Below are 26,614 nucleotides of genomic sequence, written 5' to 3' on the forward strand. Positions count from 1 at the left end.
GAATTCTCAAATTTCACTCCAGATTGTGTATATCTAACGACGCAGAGATTAAAAGGGCGATTCTAGAGGAGGCTCATCCCTCTCTCTATACTGTTCATCAGGAAAGCACAAAGATCTATAAAGATCTGCAAGAATCCTTTTGGTGGAGTAACATGAAGAGGAAGATTTTCAGATTTATAGAACAGTGTCTGACATGTCAGCAAGTGAAATCAGAGTACCAGAGCCTAGTGGGATCACTTCAACCACTTGATATCCCTAAATGGAAGTGGGAGCATATCTCTATGGACTTCGTATCGGGGTTGCTTTCAGCAGTGCACGGACAGAATGCTATATGGGTAATAGTAGATCGGCTGACGAAGACTGAGCACTTCGTTCCAATCAGAATCAATTATTCTATGAATAAGCTAGTAGAGCTTTATGTGCACAAGATTGTACGACTTTATGGTGTCCTGGTATCCATTGTTTCACATTGATATCCGCGGTTCACCTCTCGATTCTGGAAGAGTTTGCAGGACGCCTTGGGATCTCAACTCTCTTTCAATACCGCATTTCACCCTCAGATTGATGGACAATCTGAGAGGACCATTCAGATTCTAGAGGATATGTTGTGGCCGTGTGTTCTGGATTTTGATGATGGTTGGATTCGATATCTACCACTAGTTGAGTTTGGGTATAATAACAGTTATCAGGTCAGAATCGAGATCGTACCATATGAAGCTTTGTATGGTCATCAGTTCCTATCTCCATTGTACTAGGATGAGGTAGACGAGCGGCAGATTTTGGGGCTGGAACTTGTTCAAAAAATTTTTGGGAAGGTCAAGCTCATCAGGGAAAGGATTAAAAAGCACGGAGTCGGCAGAAGAGTTATGCGGATACACGCCAGTGAGAGCTGGAGTTCAAGATTGGTGATATGATATTTTTGAAAATTGTTTCGATGAAAGGGGTGATAAGATTTGGAAAGAAGGGTAAGTTGAGCTCTAGGTACATTCCATTCGAGATTCTGGAAAGGATTGGTCCAATTGCCTACCAAGTGGCGTTACCCCCAGCTTTGTCTAGAGTTCATGATGTTTTTCATGTGTCAGTGTTGAGAAAGTATGTCCCAGACCCTTCGCACCTGATAAGCTATGAATTCTTGGAAGTTGGAGATACCTTATCCTACGAAGAGGTACCAGTTCAGATCCTAGATCATAAAATACAGGAACTACGTAGTAAGGAAATTCTATTAGTGAAGGTGTTGTGGTGGAATCATGCAGTTGAGGAAGCTTCTTGGGAGTTGGAGATGGAAATACGTTAGAAGTACCCACTAAGCGGAGCATAATTCGGGGAAAATCGAATTAACTGAATTAACCGACTGAAATTGGTCGGTTCGGTTATGCATTCCAATATTTTGGGAAATTGGGTTTTGGTTCGGTGAATAGAAAATATTAATTCAGTTAACCGATTAACCAAATTAATAATTAATTAAATTTTAAATTTAAATTAGTAAATGAAAATTCTGTTATTCTATATTTCTATTCCCTCTCACTCTTAGTCTTGCACTCTCAGTGCTCTCAAAAACTCAGAAGTTGGAAGGCCCTCCCTCACTGCCTCTCTCTCGCTCACCCGAGCTCAATCCACCACAGTTCGCACCACCATCTTCAAGCGATGCTATCACCTATGTCCATCGCCATCGTCGTCGCTGGCCATCGTCACCAGCACACAAGCTCCCTCTCATTCTCATTTTTATTCTCTTACAGCCTCGCGCACAGAGCAATTCACCGAGAACCACCCCGGCTCCTCCTCACTGGCATCAAGCTCACCTGAGCCCGATTGTCTCCCTAACCAACCACCTCTCCTCCAAATCAATCTCCACTTCTCAATTCTCCGATTCTCCCTCTTCGTGAATCACCTCTTCTTGGCTTCGCAGCTTAGCTTAAGCCCATCTTCCAGTCTTCCCAGTTCGTGACCCGTCCTGATCCCGAATCCTTCTTCGATTGGCTTTTCCCTCGTGTGGGCGTGGTGATGGATCTACACTCAGTGACTCAGGACTTCAGGGCTTCAACCTTCCCCCACCTTCCCTCGTTTCAGTTTGGATACACATACACATACACTAGTACACCTTGCCCCCTTCCTAGTTCCTCGTTTCACAATTAAAACCGGTTAATCGAATTACCTGAAAAATAAATTCGGTCGGGTTCGGTTCGGTGAGGCCAAACGGTTCGGTTAACAGTATTCTTTAACCAAAATTTTTGGTTAATTCGGTTAATTAACCGAATTTGGCCGAACCGACCATTTGCTCACCCCTAGTACCCACAACTTTTCAGAGAGGCTCGGCACTAGACAGGTCGGTATGACAGCATAGGTAAGTGTATGGGTTCTGTATACGAGTTGTGTAAAGTAGGTTTGTTTAATTTTATTAGCTTGTTTACGATGTTAGTATATGGATGGTCTTTGGGAGAATTTTGTATGGTATTACAATCCCTTGAGACATTATGTGTAACCACGGTATTCCTCCACCATAAGCGAGGGTATCTAATAAACTTGGGATGGGGCCACTATGTGGGTGGCTACCGACTCTTCTATAGAGATGGATTGTTATTTAAGGATGTGATCGGTAACAGTTAGCAAATTTCAAGGACGAAATTTTTATAAGAGAGGGAGATTGTAGGAACCCGAACCTGAAAAAGAAAAGAAAAATAAATAAAAGAAGAGAGAAATAAGGGAAAAGAAAAGAAAAAGAGGAAATTGGTTTGGTAGGACCCCAAACCGTCGAAGGTTTCACTGAGCTTAGGAAAAATAGTCAATGGCTACAGTCAGTAGAGAGCATGGGACTACCAAACCGTCGACGATTTTGTAAGCACAGGGAAAACCGTCAATGGTTTTCCTGCGGGCAAGCTTACTTAAGTAGTAAGCAATGTAACTTTAAATCATAAGTTTCATTTCTCTGTCTCTCTAAAATTAGGTTTTGGACTCTCTCTCTCTCTCTCTTTACTCTCACTCTCTCGTCACTCTCTCTCTCTCTCATGTAGGCTCACCCAGAGCTCGTCATCGGTCTTCGATCATCTCTCCCTCCTCTCTCGGCTTGTCGGCTTACTTTCGGTGGCGAGTTCGAAAAGCCAGGGTTTTAGTTTTCAGAACATTATCGGTCAATTTTCATGAACATGTAAAGGGATTAAATTAAGTCAGGTTTTTATCGAAATTGAACCGATTAAACTGAATTATATGTATGTATACTTATGATTTCAAAGGTTATTTCAAAAACCAACCGTTCAAATGGACTTTAAAAATAGTGGGTTTATTATACAGTGATTGAATAAAATGAATGGTGGAAAGCTTGGTTTTGTCACACGAACTAAATATACTGTATTTTCCTGATTATTTAATTGATTATGTTTTAATACTAAACTCGTGTGGCATGAAAATAATCTATATGGTTTATTATATAACCAAATCTGAGTATGGTTGTGAAAATATATCTTAGAATAGTGATTTTCCCTAGTTGTGAAAAATACTGGAATTGCTTGTGTAAAATACTAGGATTTGATATGACGGCAGAGAGCCAATTTTGATATGATGGCTAAGAGCCGAGTTTTGATATGATGGCTAAGAGCCGAATTTTTATATGATGGCTGAGAGCCGAGTTTTTATATAACGGCTGAATGCCATGGTGTGATATAAAATGGCAGATTTTATATGAAATAATAATAGTGATAATATATTACAGTTTTTATTACCTAAATTGCATGATATGGTTTAAGAACCCTAAGGAGCAGTTGTGTTGAGAGCACGGTACGGTTGCTAGTGATTTGTTTGGCTAGGTGCACTCACACTGTAGTGGAAGTGTAGGGGGTTTCATCCGGTTGCCCTACGAAGAGTTGTGGTACCTTCCTTGGGGTTTGACCAGGAAGTGGTAAGGCAATCGGACCTGCAGATGAATTTGCACATGCCTGCAGACGTACTTGCAGATGGTTACTTTGATTTAGTTTGGGTTGATCACCCAGGCTACATCCAGCCTTCGGGTTGCACAACCTGTCATGGGGGTTAATCATGTCGTTAGTCCTAGGGGGTGTCTTTTACGTATATATGTTAATTTATGTAAATGGTATTATCTATTTATTAAACTGGTTTATAATGTGGAAAGGAAGGTGTATTTCAACTGTGTTGGTGTGAGTACAATACAGAAATGCTATATTGGGTTAAATAGGGAAATGAATAGTCTTTAAATCTATTAAAACTCATACTGGCCACACATTGATATTAACTTAATCCGTCTTACTGAGAGGTGTCTCACCCCAATAATCATTTGAATTTTCAGGAAATACCAGGGATCGTGCTTAGCAGGTTAGAGGGGCTGAGTTTAGTCGTATAGTTTATGTACGTGGATTGTATAGACAAAGTTTGATTATGTCTTCTATGTTGGTTTGTAATATGGGTGTTGGAGACTTCTATGTTAATGGTAGTTTAGAACTCTGGTAATGTTTTGGAGAATGTTTAAATTATTTTCGCTGCTTTTATATGATAACTATGGTATCAGGAATACAGATGTTACTAAAGTAGCCACCCCGGCCCCACGTGGCGAGTCGGGGCATTACACCGTCACTACAAACTGAATCTACTTTTTGAACCACATTCACGGATTTTGAAGTACCCTCATGCTATTCAGCATTTCCTTTCTTCCAATCCGGACACTCTGGTTTAGCATGTCCCTCTTTCACATTTATAACACTGAATATCCTTTTCATTCTTGGATTGAGTACGGGATTTCTAACTCGATCCATATTTGGATTTTCCTTTTCCATACTCATTGTTACCTTTCACCACAAGTCCTTCTCCTTCATTACATATTTTCAGCTTTTGATGAAAATTCAGTAAGGCACTTGTCACCTCTTCTAGATTAAGAGACTATTTTCCCTATGTAAGAGTGGTATGTAAATTCTCATAAGTATGAGTCGCTGGTAAGGAGTTTAGTAACATCAAAGTCTTATCATCTTCATCAAACTTAACATCAACACGCATCAAATCACTTATGATTTGATTAAATGCATTGATATGTTGATTTAAGTTCAAACCTTCAACCATCTTAAGCCAATATAGACGCTGCTTAAGAAAACGTTTATTAGAGAATGATTTGTACATGTACCGGCTTTCTAACTTTCACCACACAATCGTTGGAGAATCCTCCTCCATCGCATGATAGAGCATTTCATTAGCCAAACACAAGCGTATTGTAGATACAACATTTGCTTCCAATTCTGTCCAAGTTGCCTTATCCATATTATCCAGTTGAACACCATGTAAAGCCTTCAGCATCCCTTTTTGCACGAGTATATCCTTAACTCTCTTCTCCCATAAACCAAAATTCTTGGTTCCATCGAATTTGACGACATCAAATCCTACAGAAGATGTACCCGACGCCACGATAACAATGCTCTGATACCAATTTGTTGTGGAAATCGAGTATAAGATACACAACAGAATAATTAAACTTGCAGCAAATGATAAAGCACCACAAGACACAATTTATACACAACTAGTAAATTTGAAAGCAAATAAAGAGAACAACACGACAATATACGTGGTTTGGCAAAGCCTACACCCATGGGAGTAATCGGCACAAGAATTTCACTAAGAAATATGGAAGTACACAATACACTTCACACAATGATCTCTTTATTTCAAAATATGCCCAGAAGGACCTATTTAACAACCCCTCGAAGGTTTTCCTCCAAATACCCAACCGACCCAACGTTCCAATTCAAAATTTGAATTCTTCCTCGCAACCTAGGAGCACTCGTCGACGAGAACAAGACACTCTTCGACGTGAGAGAGAAGACCACTTGTCAACTAGTATGACCACTCGTCAACGAGTCTGATTTCATTATCTCAGAGATTCTACAATTTCCAACCTCTCGATATCTACTTGTCGATGAAAATAAGACACTCGTCGACGAGTCACTGTGAGCACTCATCGATGAGAACAAGACACTCGTCAATGAGTCACTGCTGCACTCCTCAAGAATTCAACCCATATGTTTTTCATCTTCTGTTTATGAGCCCCAAGTATAAGAGCCACACATACAAATACAATAATAAATAATTTAGGATTCAATATGAAAAGAAATAACAATTAGTACTCATAATATAACAACTCAGATTACATTATGGAGTGGATTTTAGGTTTTGAATTTAGATTTGAAAAAAAAAAAAAAAAAACTCAATTCAATTTTATAGTCCAATGTCCGAACTTACACAAATTCAAATCAAAGACCTTTTTTTTAAAACACAAAATTATGTTCTAAAATATTTAACAAAATTTTCAAAAAATATTTATAGGAATCTTGAAATTTAATCTTATTCAATCAAATTAGACCCCAAATAAAAAATATTAAAAAAAAATGAAATTAGTCTCCTAAATCTTTTTTATTTAGACTTAAACCACATGTTGAGTGGTGCAATTCTTAAAATTCTACTATATCAAAACTATGAAGTATATATTTATAATTAGTTTATTATAAATCTTGTCACACTCACGCCCATTCCCCTTTTCCTAAAAATTTTCTATAAATACAGTATTAAAAATAGAAGGAAGAAGAAGAAGAATCCAAGGTAGAATGACCTCCATGAATGTAGAAAAGTTGAAAAATATTTTTTTATTATTTTTTAAAGATTTCTAACTTTTACTTCTGTATGAAAATATGAAATTAGAATCTTGAACTTTAATTTGTTTTAATTATGTATAAAGTTTATTTTGAATCTACATAAATTTAAATTCAAGTTTTGCAATCCATGATTCAAAAATTTATGTAACTTTTAAAAAATTAGAAAAGGTGTCTTTTTTATAATTATTTTGAAATTTATAAAGTATTATAAACAATGAAAAATGTTTTAGCACATTTAAACACTTTTTGTTTTCTACATTTTTTAATTGAATCTTGAAAAACTTAAAAATAAACTAAAATTTTTATAATTTTTTGGAAAACTAAAAAAAATAGAAAACTAAAAATATTTTCCGTAATTAAACAGGACCCTAAGCCTTTTGAAATACCCTTAACATGCAATATTTTTATTAATTTGTCAAAATAAAAGAATCCTAGACTTATGGGATTTTAACAAGTGAACATCTTCCTCAGTAGCAAGGTTTGGGGAAGAAAAAAAAATGAAAAGACAATTTCGCTATATTCTTGACTAGAAACCCATCACGAGAGTATTTTTTTTTTTTTTTTTGTGGGGCTCGCATTCAACGTAAGTTACAAATATTAGGGTACATTTGACCTTGAAACTCACAAGAGCATGTCAACTACAAAGATTCAGAACGAAGTTCGGAGCTAACCCGGACTAATTATATGAGTTTGTATTCTAAATGGAGCAGTACTCCCTAGGAATCTCTAAAAGAGCAGGTTGGGAAGAAGAGCAGGTTTCATTCCGCCCCATCGCCACAAAAAACTAGTCAGTTTTCAAAGAATTCTCATTAGAAATGAACATACTGCAAATTTCTTTAACCAGAGGTCATATAGCAGGTCCTGATTTTATCATGCCTTAAAAACCAGAAGCCTCTAGGGTTTTTGAGCAATTTTACATTAATGACTGAAATGTCGAAGTGGGAAGCGGTTTACAGGTACAAAAGCGAGTATACATCAATTCCATGCTCGTTAACAAAATGGTGTTATTCACAAAGTTTTCGCATTTTCGCTCATCTCATATTTGAAGACACCTTGGATTTGGATTTATATAGAATTTGAAAAAGTTGTAATACAAAATCATATTAAAATTTATTCAAATCTACCCAAATTCAAATCTGAAGTACAATATCCACTCTCAAACGTTAATTCTACCCCATTTTAAGAATTGTTTCATTATTTTCCTCTTAGTTGTTTCCCTCTTGATTTTCTCTATTCCTCTTCTTCCCACCGTGGGCAGATGAAGAGAGTATATCCAAAGTATTCACATATTTCATTTCTATACAACTATACTCAGACGACCATAACATACACGAAGATTTAGTGCTACCCAACCAACAGAAAAACAAACAAAACTCAATTTGTATATTGATGTTCCTCCACTATCAGATAGCCTGATTATCCCGGTTTTCTTGTCCAGGAGATTCTGCATAAACTTGTCCCTGATCTCTTACATCCCTAAATATGGAAAGAAATGAGTTTAGGCCTTCAGAAGACGCCCCTCCCAAGATCCATAGCAACAGGGAACTGAACGAATTCATAGTCCCAGGGTTGGGATCAGTTTCAGGCTGCTGTATGCCAGGTCGTCCCGGGATCTGACGCGGGTTTCCAGCTCTATTTGGGTTGTAGTTTTCTGATTGTTCCTGTGGCTCAGTAACTTCAGCAGCACCATTTCCTGGCACTTCTAAATTGGATCCAGGTCTCAACGCAGCAGGCCCAGCGGTCAGATCTGTATTAAGAGGACCAGGATTTCTATTGTTTAACCTTGTGATGTGTAAAGTTGACGCTAGTATGGTAGAAGAGGTTATGTGGAAGTCAGGGTGCTGCTGAAGCTGCGACCGCCGGTTTTGCATAAACCTCTGAAGAGCTGGGACCTGACATGGCAGCAGCACATGAATAAATGACAAATTTTCCAAGCTAAGAAATACAATTATAAGTGACAGAACTTAAATTTCAAGATGGACAGATCTTATACTAACAATAAAGCTGAGGCAAACTAAAAACATCCCAAGAGCTGCAGCTATGGCCATTTTAGGAGAGAATTCAGTCATATATGAACTTGTTTTCCCTGGTTTTGAGTGGAAATTTTTCCCAATAAAGCACCCAAAATAAACAGAAAAACAATATTAAAAAAATAACTTCTTCCTAAACAGCCAAAAAGACCAAAAGGACCTGAGACCTCTTTGACCTAAATATTTTTGACAAGCTTCATGTTAAAAAGTCCATGAACTTCGATTAAAACTCTGCTTTTTCCAGCAAAAAAATTTACTGTATTAGATGCATAGATTTTTCAAACAAGTCAGTTTATGATAAAAATATTATTTTCTTAATATTTAAATATTGTATTATTTATTGAAAAGTACCTGTTGCCTTGCTGGACCTTTTAGCAATTCAAGAGAACTCCCTAATTTTCCTTAAATAATGCTAACCTTGCTTCAGCCTTGACAATTACTCGAAAACTTCCCTATATTCCTGATCACTAATAAGGGTTCAAGACTTCAAAATGACTCTTACAAACTGCAAGGAAATAAGGGTATATTTGTCCTTTCATTGGTCAATTAATCAAGTAGCAAAATCATTGTGCTCAAAAATTCAAAGTTACCTGTTTATACAGCTAACTTGACAGTTGAAGAGAGGTATTATTACTACTTTTATTTTTATTTTTTCAGTGAGAAACCTTAAGAGAGGTCTTCTTAATTGTCAGAAAACTAAGAGAGCGGGAGTAATCTTCTCTCTAAATTTTTTGAAAATAAATTATATTTCAACTGAGATATTTGCCTAATTCATTTGAAAACTTAAGAAATTTTCAGGAAAAAAACATGTATCACAGTAAAATACCGTAACTCTATGTTTGGAGAGGCCTCGGACTTGGAGTTGTATTAGATTTGGAAAAGATGATATATAATTTTTTTTGAAATTTGTTCAAATCCATCGAAATCCAAATCAAAAGTCTAAAATTTATGCTCCCAAACACTACCTAAAAGCATTTAGATGACTAATTCACAATAGACATGTCAACCCCTCTGAATATCATCAAGACACAACCTAGTGTGGCTAAAGATGATGACCGTGGATGTACATTTGGCATGCCATACATATGCAAGCCAAACAATTCATTGTTTGTAATTATAATTCAAGTGCTGCTACTGCAACAGTAATGAAAAAGGGCGAGGAAAGGAGGAGGAAGTGAATGAGTGGATCAAGCAAGGCTTGTCTCATGCATTCTTTTTGGTATTAGTTATAAGCAGCTTAAAGAATTAAGGCTTGTTTTTTGGCCCATCGAGTGATTTATGAGCTGTACAGGAGTTTTGTGCAAGTGCTCCCCATTGGAATGCATCAGGTGGTTGTCCTAGTTTCAGTTTACAGGCGAGTCTGATGAAGAAGCCTCTCTTTTACATGTCTACTACTAATTTGAGTTATGAGGCACCGATTTTGCTTTGCTAGACACTAGTAAGGGTTCCGTGAGAGGAGGTAATCCTCAATCAGATGCATTTTGGTTACCATGGAGTCGGAAGCAGAGATTTCTAAGCATTGGGATAGTCTAAAATAGGGTAGGGGAACTTTCTTTTCCTGTTACCTTGATTTCGGTTTCTTTATTTATTTATTGGGTAGCAAAAGAAGAAATTTCATTGATATAAGACATCTCCCTGTAGAAAATCTGGGGGGACACTAGAATGAAAATACAAAAAAACAGCAAAAGAAAGAAAAGGAAACAAACAAAAAAATTTCATCTTCCAAAATCAAGCCATCAAATGCTGCTAGCATTTGGAGAATGCACAAATAAAAAATAAAAATAAAAAAACAAAAAAAACCAAAACAAAAAAAACACAACAATAAAAATAAATAAATAAATATTTTAAAAAAAAAAAACATGTGGGGGCATTGGAGAAACATTTAATGAGAATGCAAGATGCTAGCAAACATTTGGAGAAAGTGCTTTCAATGGTCTCCAAATCTACAGCAAGTTATTGGTGTTGGTTTTATTAAGCATGACTACCAGATAAATTTTTGGAGGGAAATAATAGAATAAAGAGGAAAAGAAGAATTAGAACGGGCCAAGAATTCATAAAATGATTTACATGAATGCACCGACAAAGGATCCAAGCACCAAGAAATAGAATCCATTTGCAAAGAAATGTGACAATTATTCAACAAAATCAATAAGAAGGACAACTCTTCCAACTTCCTATCATTACAAGATCTAAAATGAAAATCCCAAGAAAACAAAGGACTAGAATCAACCAAATACCGAAAGAGGTGGACAAAACAATGATCCCAAACCAAAGATCTTTCTAAAAATGAATATGATGGCCTCCTCGACAAATTTAGTATGAAAGGGATAAATTTGAGAGATTTCTTCACAGGCTCTATAAGAACTTGTAAAACTAAAATTGTTATTCCACCCATTCTCATTCAATCCAAACGGGCTTCTAATGATTCTATGTCAAATGGAGGAAAATTGCCAAAGCCATTTAGCTAAGAGAAATGTTTTTACACACCAAATTTCCAAGACCCAACCTGCCATTCAATTTTGTCTTGCAAACAACATCCCAACTCACCAAATTATCCCAATTGACCCCCAACTAGACCACAAGAAATATCTCTTAATTTTCTCAAACTTATTAGCAATCTTCATTGGAATCTTAAAAATTGATGAGCAATATAGCAGGATGCTAGACAGAGAAACCAGACTAAGAGTGATTCTGCCAGGAAAGAGCCCCCTTCAAACCATCAAGATGCTTTGCCACCCTTTCCACTATTAGATTCTAAAAATTAGAAGATTTAGGATTTTTCCCAAAGAGCTCCTTAAGCATCAAAGGTCGAGTATTTCACACCTTGTGAAGGGTCGTGCAGCACTACTTCAAGCACTCTTTTTTAACTAGTCAGCCAAAAATAACGCATTCACAACAGTTGAATGCAAAGTAAGCCAAAGCAATGACTAATTCATGAAAACAACTGGCAAGAAAGCGATCAACGTAATTCATTAACAAACAGTTCCGTAAGCAATGTCTTTTAAGCGAGGCAAGTAGGCTAAACATGGTTAACAATGCTAATGAGTTTTACAAGAATGATGAACACTCGCCCTCCCTTAAAATGCTCTATATGCTATTTTAACAATGGCACTAAGAAACATCAAATTATCCAAGGAGTCATATTCCCATTTTACACAAAAACATAAAAAAAAATAAAAATAAAAATAAAAATACTCGGCATAAAACCTGGACTATAATCTACATGATGGTAACCCATACCATGCACACAAGGCAAGCAATCAAAAGCAAGCATAATGCCCTAAACAACCTTGACTCGTGACATACTCCCCCACTTACACATGACACGTAGACTTGAATTCTAGCTACTCATCAACTTGGTCCACATCTTCTGCTGAAATTCAGTTGATTTCTTAGTATCCAATGCCTTCCTACTTCACTAAAAACTCGATTTGCTTCTTCCTTGATGATGTGAAATCATTCTTTGGAAGGATAACTTCAACTTTTCTTCTATCAAGTTGTCTTCAGTAGTGCTATGATTGACTAACTTTTGCTTCTTCCTTGATGATGTGAAATCATTCTTTGGAAGGATAACTTCAACTTCTCTTTTGTCAAGTTGTCTTCAGTAGTGCTATGGTTGACTAACTTTTGCTGGGATCTTCAGTGTCAATGTTGAATGGCTTGAGGCAGCTGACGTGAAACATAGGATACACTTTCATCCAAATCAAATGATCAACCTTGTAAGAGGCCTTCCCAACCTTAGCCAAGATGAGGACTGGCCCATATTGGTAAAGTAGTCTCCTATCTCAACCCTGTAGTAACCTAATCTATTCAGGATGGAGCTTAACAAGCACCCAATCATCGACATTGAAGTGCAATGGTCATCTCCCCTGATCTAACCACTTCTTCATTTGCTTTGAAGCTTTCTCCAAGTAGGCTTTGACAATCTCTACATTTTATCTCGATTCTTTGGTGAAGATGTATGCTCTTAGACTCTTTCCTATGTACAACTCATCCACTATGTGAGGTATCAATGGTTGTTGACCTATAACAAGCTCAAAAGGACTCTTGTTGGTTGTTGAGCACTTTTGGGGCGTTGAAACATGACCAAGCCATAGCAAGTAGTCATACTCATCTTTTCTTATTGACGTTGACAAAATGGTGCAAGTACTCTTCTAGTCACTTGTTGAATTTATCTGTTTGTCCATTTGTCTGTGGGTGATATTTCTTGTCCATTCTTGGTTCACAGTTTGACATCTCTTTGAGCTATAGCCCACAAACAAATGGATAGGCGCAAAGATTCAATGGACTACTAGAAGAGTATGTGCTCCATTTCGTCAATGCCAACCAAAAAAATTGGGTGCAACTACTTAATGTGCCTCAATTTTGTTTCAATGCCCAAAAGTGCTAAAGAACCAACAAAAATCCTTTTGATCTTGATACAAGCCAATAGCCGCTATTACCTCACACAATAGATGATCCATACAAAGGAAAGAGTCCCTGAGTGTACATCTTCACCAAAGAATGGAGACAGAATGTAGAAATTGCTCGATTCCACCTAGAAAAAGCTTCTAAGCGGATGACGAAGTGGGTAGATCAATGGAGAAGACCGCAGCACTTCAATGTAGGTGACTTGGTGCTTCTTAAGCTTAATCCTCAACAAATCAAGTCAATATGAGGACAAGATGGGAGATTACTTCGTTAATATGAAGGAACAATCCCCATCTTGGCCAAAGTCAAGTAAACCTATTATAAAATTGACCCTCCGGCTTGGATAAAAGTGCATCCCGTGTTTCACGCTAACTACCTCAAGTCGTTCAACGCCGACACCAAAGATCCAAGCAAAAGTCAGTCAACTAGAGCAGAATTGAAGACAGTGCAACCCAGAAAAAGAGAAGTTGAAGACATCATTGCAGACAGAGAGTTCACATCCTCAAGGAAGAAGCAATAGGAGTTCTTAATAAAGTGGAAAGGCCTTGGTGACAAAGAAATCAACTAGGTTTTTGTGGAAGATAGGCAACTGTTCATGGACAACGTTGAAGTGTACCTAGCATCAAAGTCTACGAGGACGTTGACCGCATAAGTGGGGGAGCGTCAGGAGCCGAGCTTTGTTTAGGGTATTATACTTGGCTGTGACCACTTGTCTCATGCGTTTGGAATGGGTTCCTATCATGTAAATACTAGTATAAGGTTATTATTCAGAGATAGTTTTTCTCTAGGCTAAAAGGGGGAGTATGACTCCTCGGTCATATTGAAGTTTCTAGTCTCAGACCAAAAATAGCATAGAAAACTCTTTAAGGAAGGGTAAGTGTTCATCAACTTGTAAAACTCACTAGCTATTGTAAACGTGTTTAGCCTACTTCCCTCCCTCGCTAGATACACATTGTTAACGGAGGTACTGATAATGAATTACATTGCTTCAATGTTTACTGCTTATGTACCATTGCTTTCATAAGTTGCTTATTGCTTCCACTTATATTCACTTGAAGGACAATGAAAGTGTTTTGTTGATGAATTGTGGTAAACGCCAGGCTAGCTAGTTAAACAAGAGTGCTTTAGCTAACGTTGCACAGTCCTTTCACAAAAGTGTGAAATATTCGACCCATGACACTTGGCTACTTGCTGAGTAAGCTGAGTTGTGGAGTTAACCGCATTCATGCGAATCCTTCTCCAAGGATAAGTTGTCTCTGCGCTTCTACCTATGAAACAAAATTACAAATAGCCTTAATATCAATCATAGCACTAGTGCTCTTCCCATTAATCCGCAAGTCTATAAACATTAACCCTTTAGCTTGGATATCTTTCATCTCTTGTCCGCCTCTTCAACATGTTGACTAACCGCATTCCACCCATCCTAAGGGTTTCCTCCTCATCCTCATCCTCTTACATTGCCCCCTCCACAATGGAAGCATGTAAAGCATTGAGTGATGACTTGTGAGGGCACTCAACAACTCTATGAGGGCTTCAACATAAGAAGCATGTTACCTTACCTCCGAGTGTGTTGAATGATCACGATGACAAAACCTTTTTTTAAGTTGATGCCTTGGTATCTGCTCCACCAATTTTGGGAGGTGGGCTCTCTTTGGATGCTATGGATCTCTCTCCAGCATAGTCCATTAAGCGTTCTACAACAATTTGTGCAGTTCGCAAGTCTTGAAATCTTTGTCGATAAAGTTTTGTCCTCTCCCATGGTTTCAACCTCTCAAGAAAATAGAACTTATCATTCGACATATCTCAAATGTCCAACATCAAAGTAGAAAAATGTTTCACATACTCTCTCACTGACCCATTGTGCTTTAAGGTCTCTTAATTTATGTTGAGCATTTTACACAACATTCTCAGGAAAAAAGTGGACCTTGAGCTCTCTCTTCAAGTCTACCCAACAATCAACTACACAGCACCCATTCTCAATTTCATCGTACTTGGTATGCCACCACAACTTAGCGTCACAAAGTACATTGTTGCAACGATTACTTTCCCAGAGCATGAACCATCAAGTTCATCTTTGCAGTTTAGATTCACCATTTGAGCCTACAAAGTTTCTACTAAATGGTGGAAGTCCTTTGACATTTCCACCACAAAACTTTGTTGATGTTTTTGTGATCCTTCCAAAGCATCAACATCTTCAGCAAGTTTGACCTCTCCATGGCCACATTGTTGGTTGTATCAATTTATGCCTCTAGCGCTCTATTTCTCCTAGTATTAGTTGGCATGGTCTCTTACCAATGCTTGACACAATCCCACAACGGAAAAAACTAAATTCACGTAGCCAAAGATCTAAAAACAACTATCATGGGTCGAGTATTTCACACCTTTTGAAAGGTCATGCAACACTAACTAAAGCACTCTTGTTTAACTAGTCAACCAAAGATTGCTGTAGTTTATCACAAGAACACATTCATAACAATTGAATGTAAAGTAAGCAAAACTAGTAACCAATTCATAAAAACAAAAAGCAAGCAAGCGGTAAGCATTGAAGCAACGTAATTCATTAACATAGGTAAGCAACGTGTGTTGAAGGCAAGTAGGCTAAACATGATTAACAATGCTAGTGAGTTTTACAAGACTGATGAAATCTCACTCTCACCTAAAGAGCTTTATACGCTATTTTAACTCTAACACTAGGAAACATTAAATTATCCGAGGAGTTAGACTCCTATTTTACACTAGCATATAAACACACACAAAGCATAAAACCTATACTAGTATTTACATGATGATAACCCATCCCATGCACACAAGGCAAGCTATCACAAGCAAGCATAATGCCATGAACAAGCTTGGCTCATGACACCTAGTCATGTCAAAAGTTAATATGGGATTTCCAAAAATTTCCTTGATTTAGGCTTCTTATGCTATTCCTACATATTTTTCCATTATTTCATATTAACATGGGTAGCACAAAGGCTACAAAGATTGGTGAGGGACATTCTTTAATCTGTTTTTTTCCGCGGCCCCACTGCGGGGGGGTTGGGGAGGTGTAGGGGTAAGAGTGATCTTACGGTAAGATGGGAGGAGGCGGTTTGTGGGTAAATGTTACCAATGCAAGTCCATGAAAGCTTATCTACGTATCTCACAAGTTTCCCTTTTTTTTGTTTTTTTCCCCTTCTAGTTATGTTCAAAGTGATGGTTCCCATGTTCATATTTGTAAAGATTTTTGGAAATGATATGCTCCTGTTGTAGTTGCTTTTTCTCATTTTTTATAGTCCTCCTAATGCTTTGATTTCAAGCTCTTCAAGGGGCATTTGTCTTAGGTTATCCTAGATGCCCTTTTGGAATCACTTTCCTAGGCATCTTATGCCCAACAATAGGACTATTATCTCACAAAAATATTTTTTTTTTCATCTATTCATTGGAATTCCCTGAGAATATACGATAACGTAATCCCAAGAGAATATAAGATAATGTGCAAATGTACATCATCGGGATTCCCTAAGAATATAAGATAATGTAATCCCAAGAGAATATATAAGATAATGTGCAAATGTACATCATCATCTTCATAATGATAAGGATAATCATAATCATAACAACAACTTTTAATAATATCTTTTAATAGTAATCATAATAAATAAACTAAAACAATATATACTAATCGTAATGAACAAGAAAATACAATCTAGTCCAAAACCAATCAATATGGATTCCAATGGTGGTCCAAATTTACCAGAGAAAGAGGTAGGATTAGAATACCCATTTTTTTTTTTTTTTTTCCTTTATAGAAAAAGAAATTCATTAGATAAAAAAAAAAAATTGTAGAATAAGGAGAGAAGACATCTTCACGAAATCTAGGAATCCTCCCGCCGGGGGAGGGGGGGGGGGAATACAAAATGTAAAAGACAACAAAAGGAAATCAGCACGCCCTAAGAAGAGACTACCAATCATGTTGAACATCTAAACAACACATCCCCTTGAAATTTCCATTGCCAACACACCATAAAGAAACCATAAAATGAACCTTCTCCAACACCAACAAATATGATAACTTCATCCCTAAAAATATACACAAGTTACATTCCTTCCATAAACCCCATAACACTGCAAATAAAGCACAATTCCCTAATGCAGTTCATTCTTTCTTCCTACCAAACCCCACAAAATATATTGCTAACAAATCCACTGTACTTGAACAAACGCATCTTTCTCCAAAATAATTGAATAGCTTGTTCCAAACCTTCCTTGCAAACTCGCAATGCAAAAAAAGATGTGAAACAGATTCTGAACAATCAAAACAAAGCTTACATATATCAGGAGAGAGCCTTTAAAAGTCTCCTAATCTGCAACAAGTCACTAGTATTTACCCTATGAAGCACAACCAACCGAAGAAACACTTTGATTTTAGGGGAATTTTGACCTCCAAATAACTTTGTAAAGTGAAAAGGAGAAATTGGTACCAACAAAGAATTCACAAAAAAGATTTACAAGAATACACACCCGAAGAATCCAACAACCAAGATTGACTATCTTCAGAAGATATCCTAAAATTATTCAACATAACCAACAAAGAAGACAACTCAATAGTTTCCCTATTATTCAAGGATCTCCTGAAATGAAAATCCCAAGAAGGTAAAGGACCACCCAGGTCTACAATAAAAGAAGAAATGGGATCATTTTTTCACTGAACTCAAGCGAAATAGGCGAGGCAAAGAGATGGACAAAACAACATTCCCCAGCCAAAGGTCTTTCCATGAACAAATATTACAGCCCTTACCCAAAAAATCTTTGGTATGGAGAATAACGAGAGGGTACATCTAGGAAATAGCTTTCCACAATCTTTCCAAAGAACATCTAGAATCCAAATTAGTATCCCATCCATTCCCATCAAGTTCAAACTTGCTTTTAATAACTTTATGCCACAAGGAAGAAACCTTTAGCGGGAACCAACAAACCAATTTAAGCCAAACGAGCTTTGTTTTTAGACACTAAAATTTCAAGACCCAAACCACCCTCCCTCTTATTCCTATAAACCATCTCCCATCTCACCAAATGGTCCCTAAAAACCCCTACCCCTAACCAAAGAAAATCTCTCATAATTCTCTCAATCTTACTAGTGACCTCATTGGAATTTTGTAAATAGAAAGAAAATACAACGCGATACAAGAAAGACAAGGTTGAATTAGAGTAATCCTTCCTCAAGATAAAAAGGCTCCCTTCCACCCATCTAAACTCTTAGACACTCTCCACCATCGGATCCCAAAAACTAACTAATCTTAGGATTACCCCCCCCCCCCCAAATGAACCCCTAGATAGGACAACTGCCACCACACTCAACACACCCAACTTCCAAAGTTAATTTCCTAACACTCTTTGTAGGCACGTCAATAGCCTACCCCACTATATATTTATCTTAAGCCTGAAACCCTTTCAAAAATTTGGAGAAGCCCCAATATATTTAAGAAAGAAGGCTTATGATCCTCCAGGAAAAAATAGAGTGTTAGATTACCATTTCACCTAAAAGCTCAAGTTATTAGGTTATGGGCCAACAATGTATACCCTACTTTGGCACCAAAGTGATAAAAGTAGAATTAACACTCTTAAAACCCCCCATCCCAATAGAATTCATTGAAAACCTTCATCAGGTCATTCTTCACTACCGCACAACAATCCTGATAAAAAGCTAAATTAAAACCATCCAACCCAAGAGCTTTATCCCTCTCCATCCCAAATAAGCAAAGACTCCCACTTTAATCTTCCACCATCGGGCTACTCTCATCCTCCTCAATTTACAAATTATAACAAAAATCAGTGATCCCAGAGGCAATTCTACAAAAATCTGATATAATAACCCCCCTATCCACCTCCATCTCCCTCATCAAAGTCTTTCTCATTTTTCTATTAGATATCATATGAAAAAATTTAGAACTATAATCACCATCTCTAGCCCATTTAAACTTCGTCTTCTGCCTCCAACTTCTCATTTCCATAAAGATTAGCTCTTCCAATTTGTTTTTTCAAAGAAACCTTTTTAGCCTTTTCCTCCCTTGAAAGGTCACGCTTTCTTCCGTTCTAACTCTTCCAATGCTCCTAAAATAATATACTTTTTAAACCTAATATCCCCAAACACCTCCCCATTCCACACTTTCAGTTTTTCTTTCAACCTCTTCAATTTCTTCATAAATCTAAACCCCTCCTAACCCTTTCTAGATCCTCACTCAATGAATCCCTAATCAAGGTTTGGAAGAAGCTATGATCTAACTACATATTCTCGAACCTAAAAGGGGTGGGACCTCAAGGAACCTTCCTAGATTCCAATAAGCTAGGAAAATGATCAAAAGTGGGTCTAGCTAATACTACTAAAGAAAGATTAGGAAACCCCATCTCCCATTCGTTTGAAAACAAGAACTTCTACTAGCCACCTCTCTACCTCCACCCACTAACCACGTAAAATTGGCATTGTCCAAGCGAAGATCCCTCAACCCACACCCCCTAATAACTAAATCAAATTTTTGCATAGATTTATTAACCATGCATCCCCCCTTCTTTTCCTGAGGGAACCTAACTACGTTAAAATCACCATCCACAATCCACCTACGTGAGCAAAACCCACAAAAAAAATAAAGCTTGTCCCAAAACAATCCCTTTACAGTAGGCCTAGAAGGACCGTACATAGAGGAAACCCATCATTGACCCCTATCTTTTATTTCAAGCAAGACAGAAAGAAGGAAAAAAATCCACTAAATTGTCCATTTTGATAATAGACCTAGTGTTCCACAATACTAGAATGCCGCCCACTAATCCCCGATAAAGTACAAAAACCTAATCCTTGCACTGCCCTTCCTAAATCCCTCTAGCTACCTTCCCATCAACTAACTCATCCTTAGTCTCTTGGATTAAGATAATATTGAGGGAATTCCTTAGCCAAACCTCCCTAATTAAACTTTTCTTCCCAACATCCCCTAGACCCCTAACATTCCAACTAATAATCTTCATAATCTAACATGCTTACCCCCTTTCCCTATCCCCTCCCTTCCCCATAATTGATGGATGAAACCAAATTCTTTAATTCTTTTGGCTCCTTTTTTTTTCCCTCTCAAAAGTTTTAGGACTCATCCCCAACTTAACCTCAACTCCTGCAGAATTTATTAACTTCAACCCTATATCATTTAAGAGCTCGTTTGGGTCTCTATAGTCCCTCTCACTAACCACTCATCCAACACCAAAGTCATTTCCCCCATCAGTTCCCTCATTGTCGCATAAAGAATTAGAAGGAAAAAAAGACTGAACAAGAAGAGAAAGAATACCTTCTGAGGTTTCGAAGAATTCCAATCACCCACTAGAGCCGTTTTCGCCTCGCCATTACCCCTCCCAACACCTAAAAGACTAGAAAGTAGCAACAACATCCACCTTATTAAGAATAGGATCAAAAGCAAGGGGCAAAAACCCTTTATCAATCAACGTTTTACTTTCATCAGACTTGTGCTTAACAGAACCTTCTAACCCTTGCCCGACATCAAAGGAAAATAAATAACTCACTTCTTGTGTAAGTTGAAGTATATGTAATTTACTCTAAAATATCTCTTCCGCTCTTTCAGTAAAGCACAGATCTCAAGCAAGTTCCTCCCAATTGTCTTCTCCCACCATCTCTATCTCACTTCTCAACTAATTGAATATCAAGTCGAAATCAAAATCACAAAAATTATTTAGATCATCATCTACTTCTGAGCACCTCTTGTCCTAACTAAACTTGTGTATATGTGTACCTTCAGATTCTACTGAACACAGTCCTTTGCACTTGGATCAGTTTCAGAAGAGGAACTACCCTCTTTTTGTAGAGTTGAAAGAAATACCTAATCCTCTAATTTGTCCCTCTGCGGAGGAACATCCTCTAAACGCTTTGTGTTAGGGAGTAGTTTAATGGGGTAACAAGGGGGTGATAATGATTCCATATGTACTCTCTAGGGATTTATTTTGACGATCAAATTGTTTTGTTGATGTTTGTATTGTTGGTATCCTAATAGAATAAAACAAATAGTCCTTTCCATCGTTATATTTCACTATGGTGGGATTGTGATGTACTTTGTTGATCTATGAATGCTTTCTATATGAATAACTCTTGCATATATGAATATGGTCGCCTTTACTATTACTTCCATAGTTACCATGTGGGTAAAGAGACTTATGTGATGCAAGCCTGCAAGCTTGAATATGTAGACATTGGCTCACTCAGTTGGGGAAGAGCTCTTGACAAGTGCTGTGTGGCCCTTATTACAATCATTATTTGGAGGTCCGTGACAATTGGTATCAGAGCACAGTGCGTAGGCACCATGAGTCATAACATGAGAACTTCTAAGTTTGCTAAGGCAGAGAACTTCTAAGTTTGCTAAGGCAGAGAGCATTGAGGCACTTAAGGCAAGAGTAGCATAATTGGAAGCCTTGGAGACAAAGTTCTTGGAACTCCAAGCATTTGTGGTTAAATTGTCAAAAGAGAAAGGCGTGTCAATAAAGCTTGAGGACGCCCGAGAAAACCCTAGAAGAATTTTATTCCACGTATAAAATCCCTGGAGATTAGGCCAACAGAGCTTGAGGCCTTCCAAAGGAACATTGAGTAGTTGGAAGCCATCGAGAGTAGGCTAAAAAAGATTGAGGGGCATGTTGCCATCCTGAACATCCCAAGGGCGAGAGCCAATAGAGCTTGAGGTCTCCCTATAGGAACTAATTAATAATTTTTACTTGCTTGCAAAAAATGTTAAAGAGTCCATTAGTGCCTTGAAGGAAGATCTAAAGGAAATGCGCAGGTTTCAAAACACAATGGATCAATTCTAGAACCAACAATAGGAGGTGAGCGCCAAGTTGAATGTGGTGGCACAGATGTGATGGAGACTAACAATAGATAATTAGATATTGTTGAAGGATCTTGAATAAAAGCACCAGAGCCAAAATGTTACTGTGGTACTCAAGATGCCAAGGAATTGGATAATTCCGTCTTTGACCTGGAACATTATTTTAAGAGTTCTTGAATCAACTAGATGAGGACAAAGTAGACATTGCTACGGTATACTTCTCCAACGACACAAAGTTGGGGAGAACCAAATGTGAAGAAATCCAAAACAATCGGTGCACCATTAATACTTTAAAAGAATTGAAACAAGCTCTAAAGTCACAATTTTATCCAAAAAAATGTGAACTACATCACTCATTGCAAGGTGTATGACCTACAACAAACAAGCTCAATAAGGGGTTATATATGGGAGTTTCAGGCCTTTGATGCTCGATATCAAAGATATGACTGAATCATATAGACTACTTCAGTTCCTTCGGGGGCTCAAGACATGGACAAAGAATGAGATGAGGAGGTTAGGAGTTCGTGACCTTCCCTCTACTTTCAATGTGGCAGAATGGCTAGATGATTACTGAAAAAGCTCTCTGAAGAAGAACCCAACTCCTACCAATAATGAACAGTGGCCCAATAAAGTGAATAAACCTACAAGCGATGGGGGGAGGGCAGAGGGCTTGGTAATTTTGGAAGAGATAGGAGACCCTTCACAACGAGAGAGCCAAGAGGGGAATATACAAGGAGTGGGGAGAGTCGACCACCAATTTCTTGTTTGCATGGGACCTCATCAAGTAGCAGAATGTCCCAAAAAAAAGGCCATAAACGCTTTGAAAGCCTTACGAGAGGGAAGAGAAACCCCAAAAGAAGACACAAGGGAGAAGCAAGTTGGGAACCTTAAGGTTTCTGGGGGCCCTGGAATGTTAAGCAAATATTAATAATTCCCAGGAGAAGTGCCTCATGTATGTGGATCTATTACTAAGTGAAGAGAATACTAGGGGCATCATGGCGCCACTCACAACTTTATTATCAATACAGAAGCTTGATAAATGAAATTGCAAGTTGATAGGGATTCAAGAAAATTGAAAGTGGTGAATTCCTAAGCTTAGTCCACTGTAGGAGTTGCCTGTAAAGTTTCTTGTCGAATAGGTTCGTGGTCGAGAATAACAAACTTCACAATGGCACCCCTCAATGATTTTGATGTGGTATTAGGGATTGATTTCCTCAAAAGATTACCTGATCAGTTCTAATGCCTGCTACTGATTGCCTTTTGATGATAAGAGGTACCCTTTATACTATGTTAGTAGCTCACAACACCACAAAAGAAAACAAATTGCTTTTAGCCCTCCAATTTGAAGAAGAGTTGAAGAGAGAACCCTCATTCATAGTGTTTCCTGTAGATCCAATTGGTGAAGAGCTAGACGCGTGCCCAACTAAAATCATAGAAGTGATAGAAGAATTTAAAGAAGTTATTCTAGAATAGCTCCCCAAGGATTTGCTACCCCGACTACAGGTAGATCATGAAATTGAAGTCCTTCTTGAACCACCATCTCATGCCCCTTACCGAATTGCACTGCCCAAATTGGTAGAACTTCAAACATAGTTAAACAAGCTACTAGAAGCAGGGCTTATTCGGCCATCTAAAGCACCCCTTTGGGGGCCCTTGTCTTATTCCGGAAGAAACAAGATGGGGGCCTACGATTGTGTGTGGACTATCAAGCCCTCAACAAGCTGACTATTAGTAACAAAGTGCGCAGTTAAGCACTGCCATATATTTCACTAAGCTAGATTTGATATTAGGGTACCACCAAGTGCGTATCACCGAAGGGGATGAACCAAAGACCACTTTTGTTACTTGGTATGGAACATTTGAATTTCTTGTTATGCCTTTCGAACGAACAAATGCACCTGCACTTTTTATACTTTAATAAGTCAGGTTTTACAAGACTACCTCGACAAATTGTAGTTGTCCACCTCAATGACATTGTGGTGTTTAGTTCAACTCGAACAGAACACAAAGAACATCTGCATCAAGTCTTCCAGAAGCTCAGGGAAAACCAGCTTTACCTAAAAGGGGAAAAATGTGTGTTTTCACTCATTAACCTGTCAAGTTCTTAGGGCTCAAAGAGGGGCGGATACAAATGGATCCATCTAAGGTTCAAACTATTTACAAGTGGAAGCAACCAACATCTTCAACAAGTTATGTTCATTCCTTGGGCAGGCCAACTACTACAGGAAGTTCATAAAGGGATATTCTATAAGAATAGTACCGATGACAGACTTGTTGAAAAAGGTGGTTAAGTGGTGGTGGTCGAAGATCACCAATCTACATTAGACGAACTGAAGAAGAAAATTGCAAGGGATTCAGTGTTAGTCCTTCCAGATTTGATGAAGTCATTTGAAGTCCAAGCTGACACAACTGATTTCACATTAGGAGTTCTTTTGCAAGAAGGTCATCTGATTACTTTTGAAAGTCAAAAATTAACGGGCATTAAGTGGAACTATAAGGCCCAATAGAAGGAATTCCTAGCCATGGTACAGTGACTCCAAGTTTGGAGACACTATCTCTTAGGGTATTGGTTCGTGGTAAAAACAGATAACATGGTTGTCCTTCACTTCTTATCACAACCATGACTATCTTCGAAGCAAACCTACTGGCAAGAAAAACTAGCCTAGCTTGATTTCCACTTCGAATATAAGGTGGGGAGAACAAATTAGTTGGCGGATGCCTCAAGTAGAAAAATAGAACTAGCAGCATTGAAATTTGTGTCATCTATCAACTAGCAGGTCTATCCTATCCATGAAAGAACTTATCAGGAAACACTTGGTAGAGGACCTTAAGGCCAGGGCATTAATAAAACTAGTGGAAGAAGGGAAAACACGACAATTTTGAATGGAAGACGGCCTCTTAATGATAAAAGGATGGCGACTATATGTGCCTAAAGCTGGAAAATTATGAAAGACATTATTAAAAGAATGCCATGACACTTTATGGGCAAAACATCCAAAATGGTGACGAACTCATGCACTAATCACAAGGGTACTATTGGCCTCAAATGGAAGATGATGCAATAGGGTAAACAAAAATCTAGTTGATTTGTCAGTAAGACAAGGTTAAGAGGAAGAAGACCCCAAGGCTACTAGAGCCTTTGCCAGTACCGACAAGACTGTGGGAGAGTGTTTCCCTAGATTTCATTATCTCACCAAAAGTGAAGGAGCACGATACAATTCTGGTGGTGATTGATCATTTCTCAAAGTATGCGACCTTTGTGCCCATTTCAAAGCCATGTTCTTCAGAAAAGACATCACAGTTTTCCTTCAAGCATGCGGTGGAGTAGGGGAGCCTTGTAGAGCCTAATTAGTGATCAAGAGGTTAGATTCATTGGCAGATTTTAGGGAGAAATCTGAACTTGTCAATAAGTGTACCTTCAGATTCAACTGAATGCGACCTTTTGCTGCAACTTGGATCAGCCTCAGAAAAGGAACTACCCTCTTTCTGCTGAGTTGATATATACTTAATCCTCTACTCTGTCCCTTTGCAAAGGGACGTCATCTAAAAGTTTTGTATTAAGGAGTAACAATGTAATGGGGTAACAAGGGGGAGATAATGATTCCATATGTACTCTCCATGGGTTAATATTGACAATCAAACTTTTTGCGTTGATGCTGATATTGTTGTTTGCAAAAACAAGTAGTTCATTCATCATTGTATTTCATTACGATGGATTTTGATGTACTTTGTTGATCTATGAATGCTTTCTATATAAACGACTATTGCCCATGTGAACTATGGTTGCCTGAAATATTACTTTCATAGTTACCATGTGATTAAAGAGACTTATGTGATGCTCATGCCTGCAGGATCGCATGTGTGGTCATTGGCTGACTCCGTTGGGGAAGAGCTGTCAATGAGTGTCGCACGATCCTTATTAGGGTGATTATTTGGGGGTCCATGACACTCTGCATCCCCTTTAGCTATAATACCCTTCTCCCCCCTTAATTCCAAAATAGGGTCTTTAGGAAGCTCAATCTTATCCTCAAGGTTATATTCTTTTGTGTATGCTTGCTGGAACCATCTGCCTGTGGACTGGTTTCTGTAAGACTCACTTTAGTTTCTGCCACAGCTCTGCCCTCGGGGACTTCATCGTTGTTTTCTTCAGTGTTCTCTCAGGTCTAGATATATGCATCTATTTTCTTAACTTCTGTGATAGGCCCAACACCCTTATGAACAAGGCTTGGCCCACTATCACTTTTTAAAATACCCATTTAATTTCTAATCTAAGAGGCCCATTGGTATTAGGCCCAAGCTTCCCTCTCCTAAGCCTAGTATTTTATTTGGAAGCAATTTTAAAATTTGGGATGGGTAGGGAAGTTAAAGAACCTTCCCTAAGATCACAGGATTCACAAATCGTTCCTTCCCAAATCGTTCTTCCCCTTTGCTGGCACATTGCCGACGACTTCTGCAAAGATGCGTTTCTCCAATAGTCTCGAGCCCCATTTTGCTCACCGACCTCTTGTGTCTTATTATGCTAAAAAAACCACAGTTTGGGCATCTACTGGCAATATCCGTGTTGGTGTTCAAAAGAAAGCTGCAGTAGAGCTTCGAAAGGATTCCTCCAACATTTGTTGTTCTTACTCTCAGAAACACAAAGAATGCTTCGTTTTCCTCCTACAATCACCTTTTCTAAGCGAAGGAA

General features: G+C 38.1%; 1 protein-coding gene across 2 annotated transcripts in view; it reads right to left on the reverse strand.

Moving 5' to 3' along the window:
- Nucleotides 1–7,679: 7,679 nt before the first annotated feature.
- LOC131164195 (membralin-like protein At1g60995) overlaps nucleotides 7,680–26,614 on the reverse strand; it is a 64,241-nt gene continuing 45,306 nt past the window's right edge. For both annotated transcript variants that reach the window (XM_058121206.1, XM_058121207.1), the window contains one exon: nucleotides 7,680–8,530. In XM_058121206.1, the coding sequence (XP_057977189.1) occupies nucleotides 8,042–8,530 (489 nt within the window). In that variant the 3' untranslated portion in view covers nucleotides 7,680–8,041. The remainder of the gene's footprint in view (nucleotides 8,531–26,614) is intronic.

Source organism: Malania oleifera, chromosome 9 (assembly GCF_029873635.1).
Source record: "Malania oleifera isolate guangnan ecotype guangnan chromosome 9, ASM2987363v1, whole genome shotgun sequence".
Lineage (NCBI taxonomy): Eukaryota > Viridiplantae > Streptophyta > Magnoliopsida > Santalales > Ximeniaceae > Malania > Malania oleifera.